The sequence below is a fragment of the Aulostomus chinensis genome, chromosome 7 (genome assembly GCF_037954235.1).
Source record: "Aulostomus chinensis isolate RoL2024-O1b breed Wild chromosome 7, RoL_Achi_v1.0, whole genome shotgun sequence".
NCBI classification, from domain to species: Eukaryota; Metazoa; Chordata; class Actinopteri; order Syngnathiformes; family Aulostomidae; genus Aulostomus; species Aulostomus chinensis.
Genome location: NC_141326.1, coordinates 2,610,001 through 2,636,310, shown reverse-complemented (window position 1 = coordinate 2,636,310; position 26,310 = coordinate 2,610,001). Strand labels below are relative to the sequence as shown.

Below are 26,310 nucleotides of genomic sequence, written 5' to 3'. Positions count from 1 at the left end.
TTTAAATCTTCATTTGAATCACCTGAGAGCTGCGGGGATATCAAAGCTTCTTGAACATTCTTGTGGGCTGGTGTGTATTATATTTACTTACTTATCATACTTTACTGTGCAGTATCCAACACAACACTTATGCTGCTAATATTTATTGTAGTTGACGGCAGTGTATTATAGTTTTTTGATTGTAGTTTCTTCTACTTGTTGCTCTGTAGTGTTTCCGCTGCGACTTCTGTTTCTTTCTGTTGCTGTAACAGTGCCACTTTCCCCACTGTGGGACAAGTAAAGGGTCATCTTATCTTGTCTTGTCTTATCTTAACTTCATCTAACACTTATCGTCTCTGGTGTACGAACGGGACACTCAACACAACCACGGGGAAGAAACAGGAGACTGGTGCCGTGACTTAACAGTTTAATGTAAATCCAAGACAAAGTGTGATTACATTTCTACACATATACAATATGCATATGTGAGCATACAAATTCTCATTAATAACTCGATTCACCTCGGAGACCGAAAAAATGATCAAAAGTAACAGTGAATAACAAGCTATAACATAGTTCACCAGAACGCGAGCCCCTTCTCACCCTACAGTTAGTAAAGAGGACGATGAAAATAACTATATTCTTCTATTTGACCAAGCTGTTTGCCTGTTAAAATCCTCCTGTAAATTTACAATGCTATTATTAATTTTTAGAAGCCTAATATAAATTCACTCCATTTTTCTACAACGAAAATGATTAAGAGAAGCACACAACATCATAATGGTAACACAAGCGCTTAGTAGCAAGTACTCAACTTGTTAGGAGGTTTAATTAATCCTTCTTATTGTCATTATTATATTTATTTAAACATTCTATAAAGCCAGTAAAATATCCATTCTAATAACATACTTAATAATATTAGGCTAAGGAGCAGGGTATACATAGAACGCTACATCAACAGATTGAAATCATGAGACATCACACCCCAATAAACAAAAGTAAATAAGAAAAGACATTTAACAGAGAAATATACTAGGAAATACTGCAGCACACATTAGCATTATTAACAAAGAATGAGATTTTATACCATTGAGAAACCATACAGCAATGGACACAAACAGGGGTCAGGGTTTGATGCTCTCTTAGGTCTTAAGAAAATCTCTACCAACGGATAATTTACTCGCACAAACGTTGTGAACAAATTGAGCAACACTCTTCTGAGGAGGTGCCGAGAGGGATTCTGTCACATTTCCAGTGTGACCACATATTCCTGGAGGGTAAACAGGCAAGTCTGACTTCGACTGCAGCTTTGGTGTACCAGTCCCACATTACATTTTTTGTTCTCTTTAACACTACAAACTATTACAAAGTTGTTGTTTTTTTTGGCTAGAAATTGCTGTGATAGATGGGAGGTGCTATGAATTTTACTCCTGAAACAAAAAAAACAAACAAACAAACAAAAATCTTACAAAACAGCATGTTAGGGAAATCAGCTGGTGAACATCTGTCTGTATTCGTGCCTGGTTTTAGAATATAGGATTGGTTTTGGTAAATTCATACGTTTTAATCGCCTGACGCTCAGTCAGTGATGGCATCAAACCTTGACCGCCTCACCCTGAATTCCCCCGAGGAATAGCCAGCAAAGGAGCAGATCTCCTGAACAAAACAAAAAAAAAACCCAAAACAAAACAAAAAGAACAAAACAAAACACAAAAACATACACTCTCATCCAAAAGGGCTTTAAGAATGTTTGTGTAGCTAGATTATGATCGTCATGGTGACAGAAAGTACATCGGCACATGATTAACCCGCCTGACACCTGTTCCTCACCCTTAGGTACTTTGGGAAGCAGCTGCAACTTTTCCAAATGATTTAAAGGAGTGTGTGTGTGTGTGTGTGTGTGTGTGTGTGTGTGTGTGTGTGTGTGTGTAGGTGTGTGTGTGTGTGTGAGAGAGAGAGCATGTATTTGTGTGTGTGTGTGGGGGGGGGGGTTGCAGGTTAACTTCTTGCTAAACTTCAAGTGACCTCAGAAGAGTTTGTCTGAGGAAGACTCGCGTGCACCATGCTCACAGGAATGTTTCTGCGTTCTGCAGTGAGCACAACTGGAAGTTTAAGTGAATTTCAAAGGAGGCTTCTTAATATTGAGCGAAATGCTGCCTTATACAGTTTTCTCGAATTCAAATGACACCTTAAAGCTTTGGAGGTATTGTTGGTTATTTGGAAGGCAGTGCTCTAACAGGAACGCCGCTAGCTGTGAAGGCTACGCTCACCTAAAACAACATCTGTACACTCTACTCAAGCACATTTTGGTAATTTTAAGGTCACTCAATCTACATCAATGCTCACATCTCTGACCCCTCCCCTATATTTTAGGCTATCAAACAGAAAACATTGGTTGTGTGAAACAAAGCGATCGCACACGTTACTTTCCAGGATGTCGAGCACACAGGGATTTCGTTTAAGAAAACACATCATGAGGATAGTGGTGTGTTTACATGACATCTCTCACACGAGAGTTTGCTGGAGATCTGATGTTGAATTATTGCATCATGCACACAAACAGTGTGGAAACTAAACAGATGGTCACCCAATGAGATGCCGGATGTCAGATGTCACGGGTCACATGTTACATTCATGTTGTGCAGGTGACCATGGTTTAAAGGTTGTTGGGTTTTTTTTTTGTTTTGTTTTGTTTTTTGATTAATTTATTTTCATCAATTCCATGGCTCACGAATGCAAAAGAAAACTTTTTCAAAACATTTTTTTTTAAACCACCAATAACGCTGGAAATTTAAAACAATTTGCAAAGAAGAAATCACTTGATAAGTCAAGATAAGGGGCCAAGTGCCTCCTCAATGCTCAGAAACACTGCGGCAACTTTTAACAAACTCCTACTGTATAAATTTAGCATGTTAAATCCTCCGTGTGTACTTGTACATCATACACACACACACACATGCATTTGCGCTTGGGGGATAAAACATGGCCCTAAAAGCACTTGAAGCCAGAAGTTATTGCCTGTCTGTTCTAGCAGTGCAGAGGACTTGCTGTGGTGGGTGGGGTGTGCTGTGCTGTGCTGTACGTGGTCTGTTGTTCTTTGGTGGGCGGAGCGAAAAGTCCGAGTGTGAGATCAAGAAGAGGGGACGGGACAGCAGTCTAGCATGGGTAATGCCAAATTCCCTCAAACAGTGGAATGTTTCAGTAGTCTGTCTCATAACAGAGGAGCCAAAAGATAGCAATGGAATCACCTCCCTTCTGCATGTGTGCTCAGGCCCGAAAGACCTGCAGGAAGTGAAGTAGATCATGTCAAATAAAAAGACAACGACAGGACAGAGAATAAGGATGTAACCAGCAACATCTTTGTCGTCACATATCGAACTGCCCGGGCCCAAGGCTTGCGTGCAGGTGAGTACCAGGATGAAATGCCACTCTGGAGCCCACTGAGAGATTTCATCAAGAAATTACTGGATTTCCAACCTGGTAGAGTCAGCCTCAAGCTACTTATCTGTACGGGCCCCACTGGGTTGTCGTTAATTCAACACTTGTTGTGTTGCAACACTTTACACAATGTCACCCACCTCCACTAAATATTATTGTACATGAACCCCCAGGTTAACAAGTAGAAATGAGCCTGACAATATAATAAAACACGCACATTCTGATAAAACATCCACAAGAATTATTGCAACAATCTCTAAAAAATAAACACAACATGTACTACAGCCATGTCAAAAGTTCAAGATAAAGTTTAAAAAAAAAAATCACTTCAAATGCAAGTACTATGGCATTTACCATGAAGGAGAGGGGAAGGCTTTCACTAAACCACCAGCAGTTCTGATGCGGCCACTTCATGAGGACAAATGAAGGGGATATTTGTATTGTAGGCTACAGGAGAATGATGTCTGTTAGATCGAGCAGCAAACACACTAAGCAACAGCCCTATTGGTTCTCTAAGGTATCATTCAGCTGGGGTGACGAGATCTGTGCTGAACCTGGTTTGAAGACAAATGGACATAGCGGCAACAAATCGAGCTCGTCTCCACAAGACGCCCTTCCAGGTGTACGCTGAGGCAGTTCCCTTCCGCGCTGTTCTTGAGATGCTACCAGGACCACAGCTGCAACTTTCAATTACCTTTGCTAGAAAATTAAAATGACAGTGTCAGTGTTGTAGGGGTGCATTCAGGTGCGGTAAGTGCTCCCGCGTCCTCTACCAACCCTCCGGGCTCAGTGTTACTATCAACCTGCTCAGTGCCAACTTGCTACCATTTTAGTCTCTTCTGAAGCAACACAGTGCCTCACCCAAGAGTGAATCTTGCCTTTTAAGTACAGACGACTGTTTTGAGATCACAAATATGTTCTTCCCTCCTGCGTGCGTCACTTCCTTGTCAATCCAGAATGTAAAAACAGCCAGACACTTGTATTTAGCTTGTAGCTAATTAAGACGGACCGCTAACTACAGCAAACTTGTCCAAAAGTGTCAATTGACAAAATCTCACTCGCATCGTCCAGTGTGATCCGCAAACCCTCTGATTTGAGATGAAAACAAACTGGAACACTCTGGAGCATTCAGTTGAACCAAGACCCTTGTGAGCGCTGGGTCGTTTGTTTGTTTTAAGCTCAAATAAAAGTGTTTGTTCTGGCTGGATGAGGAACACGTGGATTATTCCGGACGACGCCCTTGAGGGTTTGTTAACAGACATTCCTGGACAGTTTTGCTGCTGTTCGCTGTCAGTCTCAATTAGCTTCGAGCTAAATATATGCTATGTATGGCTCTTTCTGTATCATGGCCACAAAGAAAAGCTAAAGGGCAAAATGTTTTTATGAGAAGAAAAAACTATTTGTGAGTACTTGAAAGGCAAAATACAAATTCAGGGCGATGTATCGCTTTAATATAGAGAGTTTCGCCCTGCCCTCCACACTGTCTACCTAAACAGACCCTACGCTTTCAACCAGCCCCCTCCCTCACTCGCGCCTACACAGTGTCTCCCCGAAAACCCCCTCACTACTCAGTCTCTGCTGCAGCCAGGCTATCTCTAGCCTCACAGATCCACCCTCATGGCAACGATCACTTTCTGTCAGGCCCTTCTCTCGGACTAGCGTTTAACCTTTGGAACAACCTCTGCTGTGACTCATTCCCTGTACATGAGCTAATATCTCTGCTCTGTAATCGCAATTCATGACTTTCCCTTGAGGGATTAAAGTGATACTTCATCCAAAAAGTGGATTTTGCCTATTAAGTACTCACAAATAGGTGTCTTGAGCTCACAGAGATGTTTTTCCACTGCTGCATCACTTCTTTGTGACTACAGAATGCAGAACGAGACAGCCGCGTGTATTCGGCTAGAAGTTAGCTGATGGCTAACAACGGCGAAGTTGTCTAAAACCACTGGTTTACAGACTCTCGGGTGGATGGTGTGACCCGCGCCTTCTTCATCCAGCAGTAGGCTCGCTAATTGTTATTAGTTCAAATTGTTTGTAGATTACTGATCATACAGCTGGATAAAGAAGACACGGATTATACCCGATGATGCACCTGAGAGTTTGTTATCGAATGTTTTACTGTTGTTTGCCGCCATTCGCTTCAATCTAAATACAGTATGTGTGGCAGGACTTTTCAGACGTCAGGAGTCCGAAGGAAGGAAGTAATGCAGGAGGGGAAAAACATCTTCTTCAGTTTCGAGACGACTTTTCATGAGTATCTGAAATGCAAAATACACTTTTTGGGAGGAGTACTGCTTCAAATCATATTCTAAACTAAAGCCACATTTTAGGTGACAGAAATTTACTGCTGTACTGTACATTTTCATTATTTACAGTCATATCCAGAGAAAATCTAATACAGATTTCAATGACTTTGGTAAGCATACCCCAGGCAAGTTATCTCATGCACACTTATAAAAATAGCTCAGCTTGATATCTGAGACTGACCTTCATAATGTCCTGTTGTTTTGGCAAGAAACAGCAAGGGCTGAGCCTACACCTGGAAGAGAGCTACCACGGCACTGGCTAGGATGTCAAACCAGGGAAACACGTCTCTCGGTGTATACCTATAGTCTCTTGTGGCTTTCAGGATCCAAGCCAAGTAAACTGTGTTGTAATATCTGTAAGGCACTACGAGGGAACAGTGGTCGAAACCTAACGACTGAAGAGGAGGAGGTGGACTACACACGCATGGCTGACAGTAGCACACACAGACAATCACATTGTACATGCCTATGTTATTATAACCACTTTGTGCAATCACATTGAAAAAAGAGGAACAAATTAATCTATTGGTATCAGAAAAAAAAAAGGATTTTTCTTCTTAAAACAAACAGGTGCAGACTGCTACATTCTAAGAATGGGGCCCAGCTAAGACACCTAGCTAAAACGGAAGTATCGTCATAAAGGAGAAACATAAAGGAAAAATATCTATAAATACACTAAAAAGGTTGTTGTCTTCTGTTGGTTATATTTCCAGAAGCCTCCTCGGCTTGAGAAGGTGGAGTCCAGGGAGTTGCCTCTTTTCTCCCGACACCATGAATGATTTGGAAATATTAAGACAGTTCAAGGCCATCAATATTTTTTTCTTTGAAGAGCAGCAGGTTTTCGTATTACACCTTCACCCAATTATCTTGGGATTCCAAACTTCCAGTCAGTAACCCCTGTTCAGCAGTCACTTCCCACATTAAGATGGGCAAATAAAAGGAAACAAACCAGAAAACCTCCACTGTCCCAAAAGGCCCGTTTCAAACTTCCCTGTAAAACGGATGAGACATTAACTTCCTCGCAAAATTAAAAACTAATGAAAGCAAAACTGGCCCTTTCAGAGAAAAAAAATTCAAAGCAAAAATCTTGAATGGTCACCCTCTAAACTTCAACCCCCATCTTTCCCTTCTGGAGAGGCTGTGAATCTTGTTTTTCTTTTTCTCTCTGACGCTATGTCTTCAAGTTATATGTGACAGTTTCATGAGGATTGCATGTTCCTCTGTCTCTGTTTGTGTCTGAGGTCGAGGAGAGGAAATCAAGGGAGTTGACGGGGCTCAGTGTGGGAGGGTCTGGGGAAGCAGCAGCGCTGGGTCAGGCTCTCCAGTGTCAGTCAGTGTCTTCTCTAGAGGTAAGGGTACTGGTTGACCTTGGTGGGGCTCAGCGGGTATCCAGTGTAGACAGTGGAGGCGGGGGAGGCGCTGATGTAAGCCTGGTGGGCAAACTGGGCCTGGTACTGGCTGTGGTGGAGGGTGGGTGAGGGCAGCACACGGTGGCCCATGCTGACTGGAACCTGGTGAACAATGCTCGGGGGGTAGCTTCCGTGCTGGACAGCGTGGCGCGTCGAGCCCTGTGATGCTACCAGGTGGGCCACAGTGCCTGTGGAGCTCAGAGCGGTGGGAGCTGTGTAGGTGTAGAGGTGGGGCTGGCTGGGTAGGTGCGTGGCAGCCAGGTGCGGGTGCACATTGCCTGTGTGGGAGGGGCTGTTGTGATGGAAGGAGTATGGGGCCTGAGTGGCAATGGTGGGGGTGATGTAGGCCTGCTGACGGCGATGACCGCCATTTCGCTCTGCTACCATGTGCTGCTGGGCCTGAAGGGTGGAAGGAGATATGGCAAACTGTTGATCAGGGAAGGCTGACCTCATCTGATTGATTTTCATATTTTCCATTTAAAACACGATTATGAGGACTTAAATATTGAAACACAAACTGGCAAAGCTGCAGAACATGAAGCATTCAAAATTGTAATTGAGACGCTTTCATGGTTGGAATAACAGCTTTCACTTGCAAATCCCAAAGTGTTTTATTAATCCAAGTTTTGTTTGCAAAATCAACATTTTTTTTGTTTTTGAATCCATAAGTTGAGTTTGCTGTTGAACTGAGTCTCCTGGCCCCGTGCTGAAATATCAAAGACATTTCTAGCGACCAGTCTAATAGAGAGGTTTCTGCGTGAATACTGGAAAATGACAAAAGTAGCTGCGAGCTCAAGAGCCCATCTGATGACTTAGTTTAGTGTATCTCATTTAGAAAGGGACCATGTGTACTTGTTCTTCAATACTTTGTAAGAAATAAGAGAGATTGCAGGATCAGATTTGTCAGATAGTTAATTTCCATTTGTAGTCCTTAAAAATCACACAATTAAAAGATTAAAAAAAATAATCTCGAAGCAACATTTCATCAGCAAACGTCCCTCTTCAGCCCGTCTGCATTAATCCTGCCCACAAAACTCAGTTCCAACAGACAACAAAACTTTGCACAGGAAAGTCTGGATTCACATGAATACATTTTCATCACAAATAGATTTTGACTTGCAATAAATCCCACCAATGATCTGTTTGATTATACAAGTAAGGTAACCCAACAAAGATGTTCCGAAGAACAGAAAGCCAGAAGATGAGAGATTCCCTTCCCATGTCTTCTCATACCTGGCTAAGATTAAGAGGCTGCTGCTGGAGGGGGTGTGGCCCTGAGCGCTGCTGACGGTAGGATCCAGTCACGCCCCCTGGTATGTGATTATTGCCAGACATCACTCCATTGGAGGACTTGAACTTGTAAGCCAAATTCTGATGGTTCATTGCATCTGTGCAGGAAAGAATAGAAGCCGGTAAGTTGGGAAGCAGCTCACCTATTACAGTCATTACTACAGTACTACAGTCATTACTACAGTACTACAGTCATTACTACAGTACTACAGTCATTACTACAGTCATTACTGGCTTTTACCTGGGATCAAGCGTTCACACTCGTTCTGAACCTCACTGTTCTGGGTTTTAAGCGGGGGGATGATGATGGTGCGTGGGTTGCCGTTGTTGTAGTTGTCCAGAATGGTGGACTTTGTGTCGTAGCTGTTGTTGTTGGGGGGTCTGGACTCTACAGTGTAGGGGCTGTTGTTGCTGGAGCAGTCAGAGTCGGGTGAATCGTGGACCGTCACGCAGCTGATGACGTTCTTCCTCTGTTTAGAAGATGAGCTGCGGACAACAGAGGAGGACCTGTGAGCTCACGAAGAACTCCTAATCACTTCAATGCACTTAATACTGATGCTACATGGTGGAGCAGTGGTCCTCCCTGTGGACCCCCAGCAAGCAGGTTGTGGGTGGAGCCCCGGCTGCAGCACGGGGTCTTTCTGGGTGAGTCTCCATGTTCTCCCTGTTCCTGCTGGGTTCTCTCTGGTACTCCAGCTTCCTCCACAGTCCAAAGACATCAAGAGGGACCAGGTTAATCCAGACTCTAAATTGACCGTAGGCGTGGCTGGGAGAGCCAATGGTTGTCTGTCTCTATGTGTTGGCCCTGCCATGGACTGGTGACCTGTCCAGGGGGAAGGCTGCTGGGATAGGCTCCACCCCCACCACCCAGGAGAAGAGGGAGAACATGGATGGACGGGTGGATGGATGATGGATGGATGGATGATGGATGGATGGAACTCCACAAACGTAGTAAAGCCACTCAAATATCAAAACTGTCCAGAAGGAGTTTTTCAATTCACCTCCTTCTTCACCAGTTGGGAAGAAACTCAAGACTCAATCTTTATGTGTTTCAGTGTAGAAGACCTCTCATAGAGTTCGTCAACCCTAAATGGGTCGGACAAATTATTTAGCAACACCTCTGTGTATAATCACAGCCTCAAAACGGCCGTTAGAATCAATCAAGTTCCCTCTTCCTCAGATTCATTGAATTTATAATTTTAATTATCAACTCCACGGAGGTCTGTTGGATCACACTGGAATGATTTAAGGACAAAAACACACAAAAAATGCCAAAGAAAACGGCTATAGGACAGAATGTCATGGACATTTAAAAAGAGACATGACCCACTACAGTTGAAGAGCCACATTTGACAACAGAGAGGTGAATTCTTTGTCCTGCTACGTCTGAGCAGATGCATTCAGCGTTTCGACTTTGTTGTGCTTTTCCTCTGAGGCTGCTTCGCGTTGGGACGTGTTGGTGCTGATTCATTTTGCAGACCGTCAAATTAGGATGCACTGTGCAGCTCAAACCCAAGCTCCTCCATCTCTGAGAATTTCCAGCCTGGATGTTAATCATGAATATTTTAATTCCCAAAGCTCAGAACTGACCTGTTGTTTTGCTTGTGGTCATCTTCCTCATCCGTGTCGCTGCTGATGGTGATGATGCTGACGGCGGGGCTGGGTGTGTCGGGGATGATGATGGTCTGTCTGGGGACGTGGTGCTGGTGTTGATGTTCGCGGGTGGTGCTGGAAGCCTGCTCTGCTTCGCTAGCCCCCCACCCTCCGCCGCCACAGCCCTGCGGGGGAGGGCAAATGGGGACGGAGCCGTTCTGTAGCACAGCGCATCGTGGGGGCGTGTTCTCCTTCACCCGCTTGGAGCGTTGTGGAGACAGCATTGCCTGAGAGGACGACACCTCGTAGGCTGACATGTTCCTTAAAGAGAGGAGTGTTGTTGACATGAAACAAAACATCAGTGACCACAACATCAAACGCCATCATGATCTCATTGTGTTCATTTCCGTTCAACAGAATGATGATTTCTGGAGATATTGTGAAATGTTATGAAAGATCTAGTACCTGGCAGACATCTGGTGCTGTTTATTCTTTTTGGAGGAGGAGTTGTTATTGTTTGACGGCTGCCTCATAACATGTGCCACTCCCACGTTGAGTGTCTGGTTGGATGGGAGCGTGACATGGCCGGCCAACAAGGCTGGCTGCTGCATGATGGGATTGTAATGGCTGCCATGAGGATGGGAGTTCCTGAAATATACACAAAGAAGAAAAAAAAAGAAATTAAAATGTACTACTGAAAAATGTAAGAAAACACAAGACAGGTAAACACTTTTCCCCCAAAGGCCAGCAGGTGTCAGCAGATGACTTTTCCAAAGATAATGAGAGACGGAGCAAAGAGGGAGGGCAGAGGAGCTGACACCAGCAGCGGCGGAGTGATAGCTCTGCAGAGGAAGTGCGACACTTTCCCCACCGTGTCTCTGAGGACAACAGTGGACAGAGAGGGAGGGCGAGACAGGGGTGGGGGCTGTCTAGTCACAGATGGACCGATGTCAATGAGTCTGAGCATACATGACACCAGCAGCCCTCCACATACACATTATGTAGCTGCATCCCCCTTAACTCCCTGCAGATTGCCTTTCTCCCATCTATTCATCCATTTATCGGGTCATCCCGTTGACAGGTTACACTCAATATGATGTCTCTTCCTGTACATCTACCCCATCTCCCTGAGGTGAATGTGCTCTTACAAAGACACCGTGTTCGTGTGATTCATTGAAGATAAAGGACAGGCTGTCAGGACGGTACAGGCTCCTCGGTCAATCAGTCTTACACCATTCCGCCGTCCTATAGCACATTTTAACCTATAAAAACCATAAAACCCCTGCTAGCAGTTTATCTGACCTGAACTGGAGACTTACCCCTGGTGCCATCTGTATAAATCTGAAGTGCTTTTTTAAAGCTTTAAAACGGCATATGACAACTATTAGATTTACAAAGTCCTTGTGGGGAGAGGGCCGCAGACTTGAATAAATGCACTCTCGGTGAAGGTTAAAATAAGCAGTGGAGGTGCAAGCAAGGAAACCGTGTTGTTTACCTCCAGCTGGCGAGAGGCTGTGTGCTGCTCATTGAGTCGGGGATGACAGTGGCGTGCTGGACTGAGGTGTGAGTGAGCTGCTGCCAGGCGGGAGGCAGCAGGATCTGCTGGGTGCCGCTGGGCCAGGCCTGCTGAGGTAGGAGAAGATGAATTTGAATAAAAGGAGACATGTGCATCACAAACCATGGGACTATAAGTTGACCAGTTTTTGTACCTTTTAAAGTGTTATTCCACTCAAATATTGTATTTTTGCCATTCAAGTACCCACAAATAGGCATCTTGAGCTCACAAAGATGATTTTTCTCTTGTGAGCTATTTGGTTCAACTGAGTGGGCCAGCTGGTTTTGCTCAGCTCCACGATGAGTGAGTGCTGAACCAGAAGGGTTACAGTTATATTACTGAGCATATGGCTGAATAAAAAAGACACGGATTATATCAGATGATGCACTTAAGAGTCAATAAACTGACATTTTTGAGTAGCTTTGCTGTTTTTAGCCATCAGCCTAAAGTAGTTGCAAGCTAAACATACATTACATGGCTGTCTCTTTCCGCATTCTGGGGTCACAAATAAGGGAGGGGGGGGAGGACATCTTTGTGAGCTCAAGTCAAAATGCATGAAAAGACGTCACTTGTTGACTGAATAGTTTGAGGGTCTTGTGATAAATTACAGTATCATTTTCAAAGCACACAACAGCTGGTTTAAAGTAGCTACTGGGGATGCAGAGTGAACTCTGCCAGCTTCAAGGAGACATGCACTGACAAAAGAGACCATGAGTAACAAAGATGTGAAGAAGCTCCTTTCCAGTGTGTTTGTGTGTGTGTGTGTGTGTGTGTGTGTGTGCGTGTGTGTGTGTGAGTGTGTGATTGTGTGTTTGACTTAAATCAAACTATGTTCTAATTAAATTCACGTTCCGATTCGAGCCGCTGTGAAAGCGTCTACTTTGTATTTCTGAAGCAGCATTGTGTCCCAAGATGTGCCAAGAAGAGTGTGTGTGCATGCATGCCTGAGCATGTTGTGTGTGTGTGTGTAACCCTAATAGTTTAATGCAGTTCTATTGATTAGTGCTTTAATGTCAGGGCTAATGAATTGTTCCTTTAATACCATTTGCACATCTATTTACAACAGCATCAGTATGAGCTGCAGCACACACATTTAATAGAGGGGGGGGAAAGACTGGGGTAAAAGAAGGAGAGAGAGAAAGTGAGACAGAGAGAGGAATTACATGCAAAATGCAAAACAGCTATCTGTGCATGTGGGACCGCAACTTTATTTTTATCTTTAATTTTATCTTAACCTTTTACATCTTTGATTTGCTCTGCCTGTGTAAGCTGAGTTGCTTTTACGCGAGGCACGTTACTCCATCCCACCCCGTCTGCCTGGGGGTGAGGTGCTGCAGGGGGCATCTGCAGGCCAGCAGAGCTTCCTTGTCAGTGCGCTGATGACTGACATCTCTAATGGAACTTTCTAGAGCTCAAGATGGGCTTTACAACCAAGACCACATTCACGGCCTTTTATCAACATGCCATGATGACTCTCTAATACATCCATCCATCTCCTGCTCCTCCTCCTGCTTGCTCTAGCTCCATTCCTGGCACTCTACATGCCTCTCTCACTAGGCATCTGTGTTGTGTAACCAGCCTGTCTGCCCTGAAATGGTAACCCAGTTAAGAGGCAGTTTTCTTTCTTCTCACAGGGCCTACCAACACTATCAGCGGCCCACTGCCTCCCACCTCGGCCTACACTCCCTGGGTGAAAACCCTTTGTCACCTCAGGGCTTTGAAAGCCGCAGCTCTCACTCCCCAATTGTTTCCACATTTTCTGCATTCCTGCTCCAGATAAAGGTCGTGCTGGTTTCCCTGCCTCCCAGCTTGGAGCCTCCTTCGTTTTGCCCCCTCTCTGCACACCCAGGGAGCCTGGGGGCAGAGCTTGCATGGGTTTGAGGTGGGCAAAGCGGGCAACAGAGAGCAGTGAGCGGGTTAAAGCACAGTTGGTGAGAGAGGTTTCAAGAGGCAATCAACTACCCGGCCAAGCCTGCGAGACCTCCCACAGTAAAGGAATAAACACTGACACACACACACACACACACACACACACACACACACACACACACACACACACACTGCACAACCCGTTATTAGGTGCTCTGCTCGCCGGCCTATATAAATCATTTGCTTATGTTAACTACTGCCTTTGTTCCTTTGTCTAACACATGCGCAGTCTGAGGTTACAGTGAATACCTGCAGAGCAGGACAGCGATGCTATGTGGGCTCTGTACTTCACACATCAATCAATGTAATTTACCAGAAAAAAACATCCTTTTCTTATATTTTTATGTTTTCCTCTGATAAATCCATCATATATCTGTGGATCTGGTGAGTCTGTGGATTCTCTGGTGATGTGTAGCTTCCCCTGACCTCTCAGCATCCTCGGAGGCCTATAATTGGGAGCGGCTGATTTGGAAGCAGCCCTGGAGCTAATCACCATTTGGTATCTGACAGATTAACCCACCATAGAAACATGGGCACACACACACACACACACACACACACACACACACACACACACACACACACATTGAGCTTTTGCCTCTCTGCCTACTGCATGATTAACTGGAGATAAGGGAGTGCTTCAAACTCCCTGGATTCTCAGGGATATTTAAAGCCTTCATGGAAATTTCCATAGGGAAAGAGTTGGTGCGGTGATGGAAGTGGTCGAGAGTGTAAGTGTGTGTGTGTGTGTGTGTGTGTGTGTGTGTGTGCGTGCTGAGAGAGAGAGTGATGCACAGTCTCTCTCTGTTGCTTCCTATAACTGTACACTCGCAGCTAAAGCTCCGGCTTCACTGCGAAGGCCCTCTCTGTGTGAAAGGCTTCTGCCTTTGTGCACATCAGACCATGGCTTCCTCAGCCTTCAGGAGAGCCGGGCAGCAGTGGAAGCAAAGAAAGGAGGAGGAGGAGGAGGAGAGAGAGACTGGAAGTAATGCACATGAGAGCTTGGCCTGAATGTGCGCAGGAACAAACAGCTGCCAGCAGGGGCAGGGTCATGAACATTGAGTGGTTTCTCCCCTCCATCGATCCTATATACTATTCTTAGTGAAGGCTTCAAAAACATGGGATGCAGGGAGGTTTTTTTTTTAACCTTAGCCCATACAATGTTTCTACAATAATCTTTAAGTCCCCAATTTATATTTTTGTACCTGTGTAAGGAGGCCAGGTTGGATCTGCAGAGGCTGGGCACCAGGGGCCTGCGTCACTATGGGAACAGCATTCTCCATCCGCACGGAGTAACTGGTGTGCTTGGATGGGGACGCCTGCAGCCCTGTACACAAATAAAGGACATGAGCAGAGAATGTCAACAAATCAGTGCCGTCCACATCAGTTGGTGATTTATCTGTTTTTAGCAAATGTAAAAACCATCCTCCAGAGTTTGCACACAGCAACTCTATTTGAAAAAAGAAAACAGTAATAATTTTTTATCATCCATTCCACAGAAAGAATGAATAGACAAATAAATAATGCCTCAAAGCTCTCTCCTTCTCCTTTCAGCGGGATGGGGGTTGGGGGTTGGGGTATTACATTTCTTTTCAAATGATTAATTGCCTTATCAAGTTATCATGGGATAGCTGTTTGTTGCTTACAATTGACAATGCCTGTAGGGTGCTTGGCTGCGCTTCACAACAAAAAGAAAACAGCCAGAAAGAAGAAGCACTCTGTGCACATGGATAGAACAAAACTATCTGACTGCAGGACTGCATGTACTGTAGCAGATAAACACTACTCTTAGAACTAGAGCTGCGCTTAAGCTTCTTAAGGCATTTTCCTCCTATTTTTCCCCAGAAGACCACCGATCCCGTCCTATCCATCTGTGCTAATGCACGTAGTCAAGTGAGACAACCTTACCTTGGAAGCCAGGAGGACAGACAATGAGCGCCTGCTGGAAGGGGTCGGGTCGGGCAGCGCAGAGCTGAGGAGCCCCCGGCTGCAGGGGCATGCTCCTTTGGGCCACGGCTGCCATGGAGGCAGCGGAGGGCTGGTAGAGTGCAGATGGGTAGTTTAGTATGGAGACATCAGGACTTGCAAAGGAAAGACTGGCATTGTTGGTGGAGGAGGGAGCCAGGTTGGTGGCCTAAAGGAATGACGGGACCAAAATAAAAGACATGAGAGTGGAGGTACTGATGACAATGACAGGGAATTGCTTCAAGTTGGAGGGGAGTGGGGGGGGGGGGGGTGAAAATCAGGCATTCTAAAATAAACATAACAACAACATTCTGAGAAAAGAAAACACACATTCAGATGCAAAACCACCAGATTCAGAGAAGATGGATCACGGGGCATCCATCACTGATGAACACCAAAGGAAGAATGAGAACTTAAAATATGCGGACGGCCGAGTTGATTAATTAGAGAGAAGAAGAATGAGATGCAATCAATGCTATAATATCTCTAATAATCAACCGTCAATGAGTCAAACGCCCCCAGAACTCGTTTCTACTGAGATGTGATGTTGTAGAACTTGCAGCGTTCATTAACCTGCAAGCTTTACTTTTTGAGATGGGACAAATATGCTGCGGAACAAGAAGTGTACTGTTGACGCCTTATTGGCTACAATATTCAGGATGTTTTTTGATGATTTGATTTTTTTGTTATCTAATTGCCAGTAAAATAAACAGATTGTAAAGAGTCCTACTTGGGCTCTGGTGCCGTCACTTCACTAATGTCCTTTTCCCACCTGACAGGTGCGCCCCTATAACATTTCCAGTGTCCATAGTAGACTGGATATGAACTGAACAAAGCTGGGTTTTTTCCACAGTTACACAACATCAGCATCTCCCTGCCTGTGTGACTTCAATGATAAGTGATGGATTCCTGAGGATATTCCATTAAATGTCGGTTTGAATTAAAATGTAACAGAATAATAATGAGCAATGAAATGTGCTGCTGAAAAAATTTGACATTTGAAGTCACAGCTTCACCATCTAGCCTCTAAATCAATATGCCTGACAGGAGTAATATTTCACTATCAACATTCACTCGTTAATTATGTAAACTTAGGTACCTCAAGCATGTCTGACCATTAATAAGACATGCGGAGTAGTGAGACTGCCTGGGAACATCCCAGATACAAACAAATGCTTTTAAGAGATGGCGTTTACTCGGCTTGTAAGTAGTATTTGCTTCACGAGACACTGTCTAATTTTAGCTCTTTCATTAAGCGTACATTGGGGGTGGAGGGAAACACAGAGACAGTGCCTTCATTTTTCATTTGCTCTCTTTAGCGTGTTCGATGAACACCAGGGGAGGGAACATAATCAATATGGCACTGTGGCATTCATCATAAACAAGCATACAAGCAGAAAAATACAAGCCAAAGATGCATTCCAGCAAATGAACGGAGCTAAATAAATCACTAACTTAAGTCTCTCTATATGCCCTGAGAGCCCGGCGTGGAAAAGACAAGCTGAGGGAATGTTAATCCATTTAAATCACAGCAAGATGGGGTTTTTTTGTCGCATGCTACACAGTGTGAGCTGGCTGACTCAATACAGTTGGTGATAAAGAACTCTGTTCACTAAAGAGAGCAACAGGGGAAAGCCGGACTTGTAACTAAGCACAATCTTGAAAACCTTGGTGATTCCGACAGAAGCCAAAAGTCAGCATTTTCGATTCACAGAATGTACAGGAACGAAGTGGTAACGTACCACAGGCTCAACCCGGGGAAGTGGGAGGAAAGAGGAGAAGACGCAGAAGGACAGGAGTGAGCGGAGGGAAAAAGAAAGGAAGCCTGGGAAAGGGATTCTTAAGGCCTGTAAGCCTCAGAATGCAAGATAAGCAGGAAGCGGGGCTTGTCATGTGTGTAATCAGCACTTTGTGACAATCCCACAGGACCTGGGGTACAGACAGAAATGCAGGCAGACAGATATACATGCGGCGAAGCAGAAAGGCAGGACAGTAAGCATGGAAATGTGCAGACAGACAGGAAGAGCAGGCAGAAAAAAAAAGAGTGACGAGACAAACAGCCGCTTAGGAGCTGCTAAGCTACTGACATTGGAGTGCTTAGAAAACAAACATTTGGATAAGAAAGCATTAGACTGGCTTCATCAGAATGTTTCATATTTAATACATCGCTGTGGCTTGGCTTCTCACATGTATTATTATACATGTATGATTACATAGCAGGGGTTTATCAGCCATATATCTGCAAATAAGATGACCTTCCTCAATGGCGGAGGCTGAAGCCTAACTCCTCATGTTCATGTATGTGTGATGGAGGGGAAACAGCTCAGTTTCTTTATTCTACTGACACAAAAAAGGATTAAATATCAACAAAAACAACTAACTTCACCCTCTGAAACATTATTTATGCCTGCTGCAACAGAGAAGTTTGAAATACAATCAAGGCCCCTGAACATGTCTCATCTGAACCGACTTCTAGCATCTAATCAATAGAAAACACATGCCAGATGATTTTTCATTCATCTTTAATGATTTTTGTGGCAATTCCAGCCACAGGGCATCTCACAGAAACTAGTGACTACAGACATAAACAAACATGGCGGTGGACGGTCATCGTAAACTGGTTGTGTTTGTGTTTTTGTTTGGCATAGAAAAGAAGTAAAAGAGCAACTGTGTGTGCGATGACACGGCTGAGAGATGAACAGGGTTTGCTCCACGTGTTTGCATTGCAAGGCGGGGGTGAACTGGAACTTTGTAATGTTGGGGCTCATGCTAGCTAGTACAGCTTCTAGCTAAAGAACGCATCATCTGATTTGTGATGTGTCCCGGTCAGCTCACCATCTCTTAATATTTCAGGTTTCAACTCAACATTCCATCGCTGTTCCTTTCACGCTATGGGATTTCATCAAATCAGGGAGTCGCTGCTCCTACCAGGAACACAACCATTACATCACGAACTCCTCAACAACTCCTCACACTGTTGGGGATATAATCTGGTCAGATCAGCCTCAAATAAAGAGCAGCCCTTTGACTGACCTCCATTCAGCCTGATCAACCTGTGGTGTGCACCCAACCTCCACTATATTTCACTCATTGTAGGAAGTTGCATCACCATGGTCAGAGAACAAAGGATGGCCATTATTCAAAGTGTAGACGTTAAAGAAAGTGATAAAAAGCAAAGATGTAAGCAGAGACAGTTGCTTTCACCATCAAACGCCTCTTTGAACCTGGAGGAAATTTTAAAGGAGGAAAACTCTGGAGGGCAACGAGAGCTGAGGTGTTCCACAGGTGAACGCCAGTGAGACGGCCACGGAAACAACCACAATCAAGGTTTAACTACACTAAATGGTTAGCAGTTAGAAAAGTTCTCTGCACAAACGCTGACATTTGTTTCGTCTCGTTCGAAATGATAGGTGTTTTTTTTTAAGTTTCATAATTGCACAGACTGACATTGCGATTGTTTCGATTAATCATGCATGACTAACGAAAACCACGACTCAACTGCCCTGAATATGAAGTGCATTCTGACACATATTCAGACGTTACTTTACCTCTTCTATATTTTTATCAATTCTTTTCCCTCAATCAATTAAAAGTTAACTGACATGTGCAACAGAATAGCAACCTTTCACACAAGTGCAAGAGCGGTGTCCAGGTGCTGAGTTGTACCTGGCTGTGCACAGTGTTGAGCTGGTTGTTGAAGGTCATGGTGAGGTTGGTGGAGGTGCTGGGGGCCACGTGGGTGATAAAGGGTGTTTTGCTCTGGTTGACGGTGTCATACATGTTGACACGACGCTTGCAGATCTCCATGTTTTGGAAGCATGACTTCACGCTACAGAGACAGAGAGAGAGAGAGAGAGAGAGAGACAGAGAGAGAGAGAGAGAGAGAGTGGGATGGTGTTTTCTGTGGGTCACTACTCAACTCATCACTGCATGGACAACGCCGGAGCTCTTACTGTGTGCTGTGTGGGAAATCAAGGAGATGTGACATTGTGACAAACGGGTGGTTGAGTGTTTCGATAGGGGTGATTCTCTTGTCGGCATCGATGGTCAGCATCTTTGTTAACAAGTCGATGAACTCCCGCCTGTCAGCTTTCTCTGCCAGCATGTCGCTCCCCTCAAGATCCGACGTCATGTTCACCTGGAGGTCAGAAAACACTCACTTTTTAAAACGTTTCTGCCAAGGCTTCATTAAAGTCTCTGATGTTTTTCCAGGCATCAGAGGCGAATCTCTTCAACAGTCTTTTCCCATATTGAGATCTATTAATACTCACAAAGCCGCATCAGTTAGGGTGTCAGCGTGTGTCACAGAGCCGGGTGATAACCTTGCACCTTAGTGACATTATAAACATTTACACTGGTATTCATAGCTCCCCTTGAAATATCCCCTGGTGCCCAGAATGAGATTTTTATCTATTCCTGAAATGTGAAAGCAAACAAAAAATAACATAAACTCTGCAAATGCTGCCACTGGCTGCTTCTTAAAAAACACCTCCACAAAGGGCACCATTTTGTGAGTCCTTCTGAAAAAAAAAAAAAAAAACCCTGACATGACACAACTTTACCTAAATACATTCTGAGGCAAGTCTGGCAAGCTGCCTCAGACCATCAGGTTGCTTCATCTGTTTAAAGCCTCGTGGCTTCGGCTGTGGGTAAACACTGGGCCGGGCAGCACATTCCTGCTCTGAATGCAAAGTGACACCGTGAGAATGAACTGATTTGCTATTAAGGAGGAGACTGAACCTGGCACCTCAGGTTGAGAGAAGACGGGCTAAGTCACGCTATAGCTAGTCTGGGTCGCAGCAGGTATTATCAGGCAGTGTGGGGACAGGGGCGGGGACAGTGGCAACAGACAGACAGGCAGCCTTGTTTACTGTGATTGCCATGCAGGGGTAGCAGGCCTGTTTTTCATAAAGACGCAGCGCTTATCTGCAGGCCTGCTCCAGGGGCTATCAGATGTGCTGCCAGTCAACACTGCAAATCTGATTTTCTCCTCGCAGGTTATTCAGGCTCTGTAACTATTCCTCGCTGCTTGCCATCTCCACTGGCTGCGATAGAGGAATCATCTGCAGAATGAGGGGAGAAATAATCACATTGTCCTTTGCTAGCGGATGAGATGACTTTGGGAAGTGCACGTTAGGCTGAACACGCATGGCAGCTGGGAGTGGGCTGCCGCAATAACCAGGCTTAAAGCTGGAAGAGGAAAATGGACGACATGAACCATCCACTGAAACTGAAATGTGTCCATTCATTAAATAGAAAATATGCTTTCTGTTCTTTCAATAACAGCGAGACATTTGATATTTCCACAGCCTGGTGAGACCTTCCGCGTCTCACAAGCTCTGCATAACCGGTGAGTGGAAGGACAGCAGTTCTACCTAGGTTTGATATGTCATGGTGGTTCGAGATAGGAGGGGATCCCCACAAGGCTGCAGGGCTCAGCTCTGGAGCTCGCCATACACGGCTGGTCTCACCAGGCTAATGTTGGTAGATGTTGAATGAAAATGAAAATGGACGGCGAGTGCCATTAAACGAGGGGCTCCGACTACCACGATCAGCCTGGTGAGTCAGCGGCTCTTCGTGGAGCGCATCCGTGGGGTAAAGGCAGGAGTGGTAGAGGTGCTAGCTAGGCAGGATAGGCCTGTCTCTGGAAGTAGAAGTAGTAGTAGTAGTAGTAGTAGTAGTAGTGGGAGTAGTAGTAGTAGTAGTAGTAGTAGTAGTAGTAGTAGAGGACGGACCATTTAATGACAGAGAAAATGGAACGACCATGTCGAACACATTATAATCCCCTCTGCTCTTCCTGTCATGGCTTCACTCATATCAGCAACAGATATTAAAAGTTTGTTGACCAAAGTGAATCCATTTTGTTCCCATCTACATCAGGACTCTTGCACTGTTGGCGGTCTCTGATTTACTCGAATTAGATATACTTGTGACTAAAGCCTCCACACATTTCCCATGACTGAAAGGAGGCTCATTATCTCTCCCTGGCACCCAGCCCTCTGTCTTTCAGGGCCTTCAGCTACATCATCCATTATACACGCTGAGGCAGATGTCGACAATACTGACTTGTTTATACGGGCAGAGAGTGAGATGGGGCAATGTAGGCAGTTTCCTCCCACATTAGGCTAGAGCTGCATCTCCTCTGTGTTTCTGTAAGAAAGCTGAGTCTGGCTGCACCAGTGAGAGGATGATGGGACTTCAGGATGGAAGCGTAGGAGACAGAGATGACCCGGGGGATATCACGCCAGTCAGTGCAGGTTGGTTTCATTAAACTCTGTATGTGTGTGTGTGTGTGTGTGTGTGTGTGTGTGTGTGTGTGTGTGCGTGTGCACCTGATAAGTGTAAATTCAACAAGCCCAGGTAATGATACTGTCTTGTACAGGCCAACAGCAGCAGGCCTGAGAGCGGCCCTGGGCACTACTGGACAGCCATAATTGTCTCCATCATTAAAGTAGCTGCACATGTGTTGAGCACCCACATGGTCAGTTTCCATCCAAATGACCAGGAAATAATTCACCTGCTAAGTCAGGACCAGAGGCCGGCGTGGGGAGCATGAGGATAAGAGCGTGATGCAAAGGGCCTGGGAAAAACACTGTAATTTTCCATCCGCTCTTCCATATCTGCCAGCAGAACCAGTATTTGGCTCAGCAAGAGCAAACAAAACAACGCTTGCTATCATCTTGCTGTCAGGCATGTCCTATGAAAATGTCATGGCTACATGTGAACTTTCCCACCGTGGAGGGATGAAGTCACAGAATAAAGTCACTCTCTGTGTCACTACTCCCGGAGACAGTCATTTTCTGTGTATAGGTTTGCAATAAGCCACTTCCTGGTGTGACGGAGGATCAGCTAAACAAACAGATTCCCTCATGCAGTGACCGCAGGGAGACAAAGGGTAACTAGACATAACATGGTGCAGATCCTGCTGAGCTGAACTGCGCGTGTGTGTGTGTGTGTGTGTGTGTGTGTGTGTGCGTGTGTGTGAGTGTGAGCCCTGTACATGCTTACATGTGCCACAGATGTACAAAGTGTAATCAAAGCGACAGAACCGCTCGAGACCAAAAAAAGAGAAGTGAGCATATCAAACACCAGCCTGGCCACATGTTCAGCTCCAACGGCTGCCTGTAAGTTATTAGATCGCCGTTCAGCAATATGAAGAGCAGAGGCAGGCTTGATTCAGTGAGCAGCTGTTTTCATTTCAAATGGATATCTGACCTTGGCAGGATAAATATTTTTAAGGATTTCAAATATTTTGGTAGATAATTCTTGAGTTGTTGTAGATCGAACTGGCCCAGGCCCCATCAGAGGAAGCTTCAAAAGTGAGACACGCAGATATGAATGCCGGAGAAGTCACAGCAAATAATAAATCAACAATCCGCCCGTGTGAAAGGAAGTCTTGTACTCTGTGTGACGGCATACCTGTGCCATATCATCCAAGCAGTTGAAGATGTACTTGCGAGCCTCCTTGGACTTGATCCCCGTCTCACCCTCGTGGTCCTCTGGAGTCTGCGGGAGACATAAAGCAGATGTTCCTCTCAAATCCCAACACATTTCCCCTCTCTGGAAAGGCGCTATTTACATTTGACTCATTACAGCCTCTTGTTGTTGATGTGCAGCAGGACTCAGCTTGCCCTCTGTAGCACACAGGCTGGAGATGTGCAGGCAGCGCAGACAATAACAGAGCAGACGAGGCACTAAACCCACATACAAGTCTCATTTTGCTCAGCGGCACAAGGACACAGGTGAGCCACATGAAACTGTACAGCAAATCACCTCCTTAAAGCCTTTATACACAAACACTGACACACACAAACACAATTTATTTGAATTTGGGCACCATCGTCTTGAACGCAGGCTAGCATTAGCCAGCAGCTCGCTTCCAATATAAACAAATAGCAGCTAACTTTAGAAGCTAATGATCCTGGTGGCAGAGTGGTAATGCATTTTTAGCAAAAAAGCTTGTCCAGTCAAAACTGAGCAAACAGTTTTCCTTCTCAAACATTTTTAATACTGAGGTTGTTTCCCCATCTTAATCCAGTGAAGTGTACTGGTGGGGTGAGCTGTTGGAGCATCATCAGCCTTTCAAAGGCTATCTGAGTTTAAAATTCCAGGAACATGAAACAGACAGTGACCCAGTCAGGGCGTGGATGCACCTATGCAGCTCTGTGGAAGGGTGCAGGAATGAGTCCTAACCCGGAAATAAGTTTGCATTTTGTTTCACAGTCAGTGGGTTTTCTTTTACACGCCTGAAATAACTTGTGTGGTTGACATGAACTTATTTTCATAATGTTTTTTTTTTCTCTGCTTCATAAAGTACATCAGTAAATTCAGCCCTCATGAATTTTGCTGCATTTATGTCATTTAAAAGTGGCAGCTGTGACACGTCATCACTCAGAAAATGAAAGAAGTCGCGGGTGCCTTGTGTAGTTGGTGCATAGCCTAGCTTGAGCTTTGTACTTCAAACAATCGCATTTACACTTCAAAAATCATAAAACTACACTTCATTTGTCAAAGTGTAGAATCACATGTAAAAATCCCATCGCTTTGGCTGAGGGAACCTAAAACTAACTCTTGCCAGTCAATGGGTGTGACTGCAGTGACTTCCAGTACCTGAGACTTCATGTGCAGAAGCACAGAAGCCTCTGAACACACGATATTCTAATGACAGTCAGCAAAACAACACAGCTGCTGTTACATGGAAACACATGGCAAGGCCAAATTAAAGCTGAGCAATCACTCTACGACTTTTCCAAATAGTCTGTGCATCTCTCAGAGAGGAAAAGTGGTCAGGATGCCTTGACAATTGATTTTCCACATAGACTAGAGTAGTTACAGCAGTGGTGTCGAGAACAAGATAATAGCTCCTCAAAAAATGCTGCGGTCAACTTTTATTTTGAGGAACTCGAGACATCTCATTTTGTCTATGTGACCAGGTTTACGGACTCATCAACGGACTCAGACCAGAGCAAACGAAGGGTGAAAGTGACCTAAAATGCAGACATATCAGATTCTCCAAGAGGGTTGCTGGAATCTGTGTGCATGCATCAATGTCTTTAAAGGTGTACCTTGAGTCTCCAAAGGGGGTAGGTGGAGTCGGGGTCTCTGTTGAAGAACCGGGTCGTCTTTGTCCCTGCACTCAGTAGGTACTCTGCAGGCAGACCCTGTGTCTGTGAGATGTACCGGATCTGCAAGACAGAAAACGCGTCTCTCGAATCATTTGCGAGACTGAACCATGACCTTGCAAATCTTCCCTGGTGATGACAAAGAGGAGAAAACTTCAGGATGTGTGTCCGCTGAGTTTGAAATTCAAGGTATGACATGAATGAGACCAGACTTAACCGGCAGAATTATCCACCAAACCCAAACATGGCCTCAGCTCAAGAGTCGAAGATTGATTTGAGACTTGTAAATGAGACACTGAGCGAAGTTGCCGTTCTTGTGAAAAATCAGGCAAGCTTGTTCAGTGATGGAGCACAACTTGCTCCAGGTTTCCCCACGGAGACCCCACTGACTGAGAGAGAGGGGGGGACAGGGGGGGGACAGGAAGGGGAACTAAGCAATGTCTTGCTCTGGAGCACAGGGCCTGTGCTAATTGGACAAGTGGCTCTGTGGCATCTGTTCAAATAAATGGGGGGGCTGTGCAAGAATCATCAGTGGCTGTCGTGGGGACTGGAGAACACACCCATCCTCCAAAAAACACATTCGTGAGTGGAGCACCTAAACTCTCAAACATTTGTGAACACAGCTCTGTATGTGTGGGTGTTTCAAGTCGTTTAGAGGTCAGTTTGAAGGGTCCAAACCATCATGGTGTGCTACCTGATCGTACTCTGAGGCTCCAGGGTAGAGAGGCCATCCCAGGAAGAGCTCCGCTATCACACAGCCCAGGGACCACATGTCTATTGCTTCACAGAACGGCAGGCCCAGGATGATCTCGGGAGCCCTGCAGAGACACAAACATTGCAGGTCGGGTATTAGACAACAAACAAATACTACCGTTTCTCACTCTTCGTCTACAGTCGGTTAAATGTGTCAGGCTAAACTTGATAGAATTGTGCCATAATGGGACTCGACTGTGACTGACAACTATATTGAATACTGACAGCTAGCAATGCGAGGAGCTTATTTTCACACTTCATGTGAGCTCACGGAGAGCCGCCTGGTGCAGTGAGCACGGGTCAGAGGAGGAAATCATCCACGGCGCATGTGAGCGAGGGAGCTGCAGACTGTCTGCACAGCCAGTGCAGTTTAATTATAAAACACCAATAGCAGGACATTGTTGCTCACCACCACTCAGACCCAGTTTGATGATTCTGTTCAACTTAAAAAAATTCAGTTCAATGTTAAAACATGCACGGACAAATCACTGAGCCCCCCCCCCCCCCAAACCCCCCCACAACTGAGCCTCAGTTTGGCTACAATCCAGTCAAGAATGTCAGCGCATGTCGGTGAAGGTTCATCTGGGTGCTGGTATCTCTCAACTGCTGGGTCGTGGTCACATGGACTGGTTCGGTTTCCTTGACGACGTTTGGCCTCTCGTCCTAGAGGTTTCTGCAGGAACGGGTTTCTCCTCTTTCTCTCTCACCTCTCCTCTGTGGAGAGGAAGAACGTCTTCAAGGAAACTGAACCAGACCAGTTGACTACGACACAGCGCTTAAGAGGATGTCAGCGCCTAATTCTGATGTAATCATTGGCGCACAAACACATCGCACACAGGGAGGTTAATATCTGTGGTTTGATGAAAAAGAATAAATGGTAAATGGACTCAATTTTATATAGCGCTTTTCTACCTTAGCGGTACTCAAAGCGCTTTACAGTGTCGTCTCATTCACACACATTCACACAC

The 26,310-nt window shown here is 45.1% G+C and overlaps 1 protein-coding gene across 5 annotated transcripts in view; it reads right to left on the bottom strand.

Annotated features, from left to right (window-relative positions):
• Positions 1-389: 389 nt before the first annotated feature.
• The window catches only part of hipk2 (homeodomain interacting protein kinase 2), a 78,091-nt gene continuing 52,170 nt past the window's right edge, over positions 390-26,310 (bottom strand). For 2 of the 5 annotated variants that reach the window (XM_086208138.1, XM_086208140.1), the window contains exons 3-15: positions 25,284-25,407; positions 24,533-24,652; positions 22,887-22,973; positions 19,421-19,605; positions 19,134-19,296; positions 15,411-15,636; positions 14,708-14,829; positions 11,514-11,644; positions 10,484-10,666; positions 10,016-10,339; positions 8,667-8,911; positions 8,369-8,523; positions 390-7,534 (exon numbers count right to left, since the gene is read on the bottom strand). In XM_086208138.1, coding sequence (XP_086064264.1) covers positions 7,070-7,534; positions 8,369-8,523; positions 8,667-8,911; positions 10,016-10,339; positions 10,484-10,666; positions 11,514-11,644; positions 14,708-14,829; positions 15,411-15,636; positions 19,134-19,296; positions 19,421-19,605; positions 22,887-22,973; positions 24,533-24,652; positions 25,284-25,407 — 2,530 coding nt within the window. In that variant the 3' untranslated portion in view covers positions 390-7,069. The remainder of the gene's footprint in view (positions 7,535-8,368; positions 8,524-8,666; positions 8,912-10,015; positions 10,340-10,483; positions 10,667-11,513; positions 11,645-14,707; positions 14,830-15,410; positions 15,637-19,133; positions 19,297-19,420; positions 19,606-22,886; positions 22,974-24,532; positions 24,653-25,283; positions 25,408-26,310) is intronic. The other 3 variants (XM_086208139.1, XM_086208141.1, XM_086208142.1) reach the window with 3 other exon arrangements.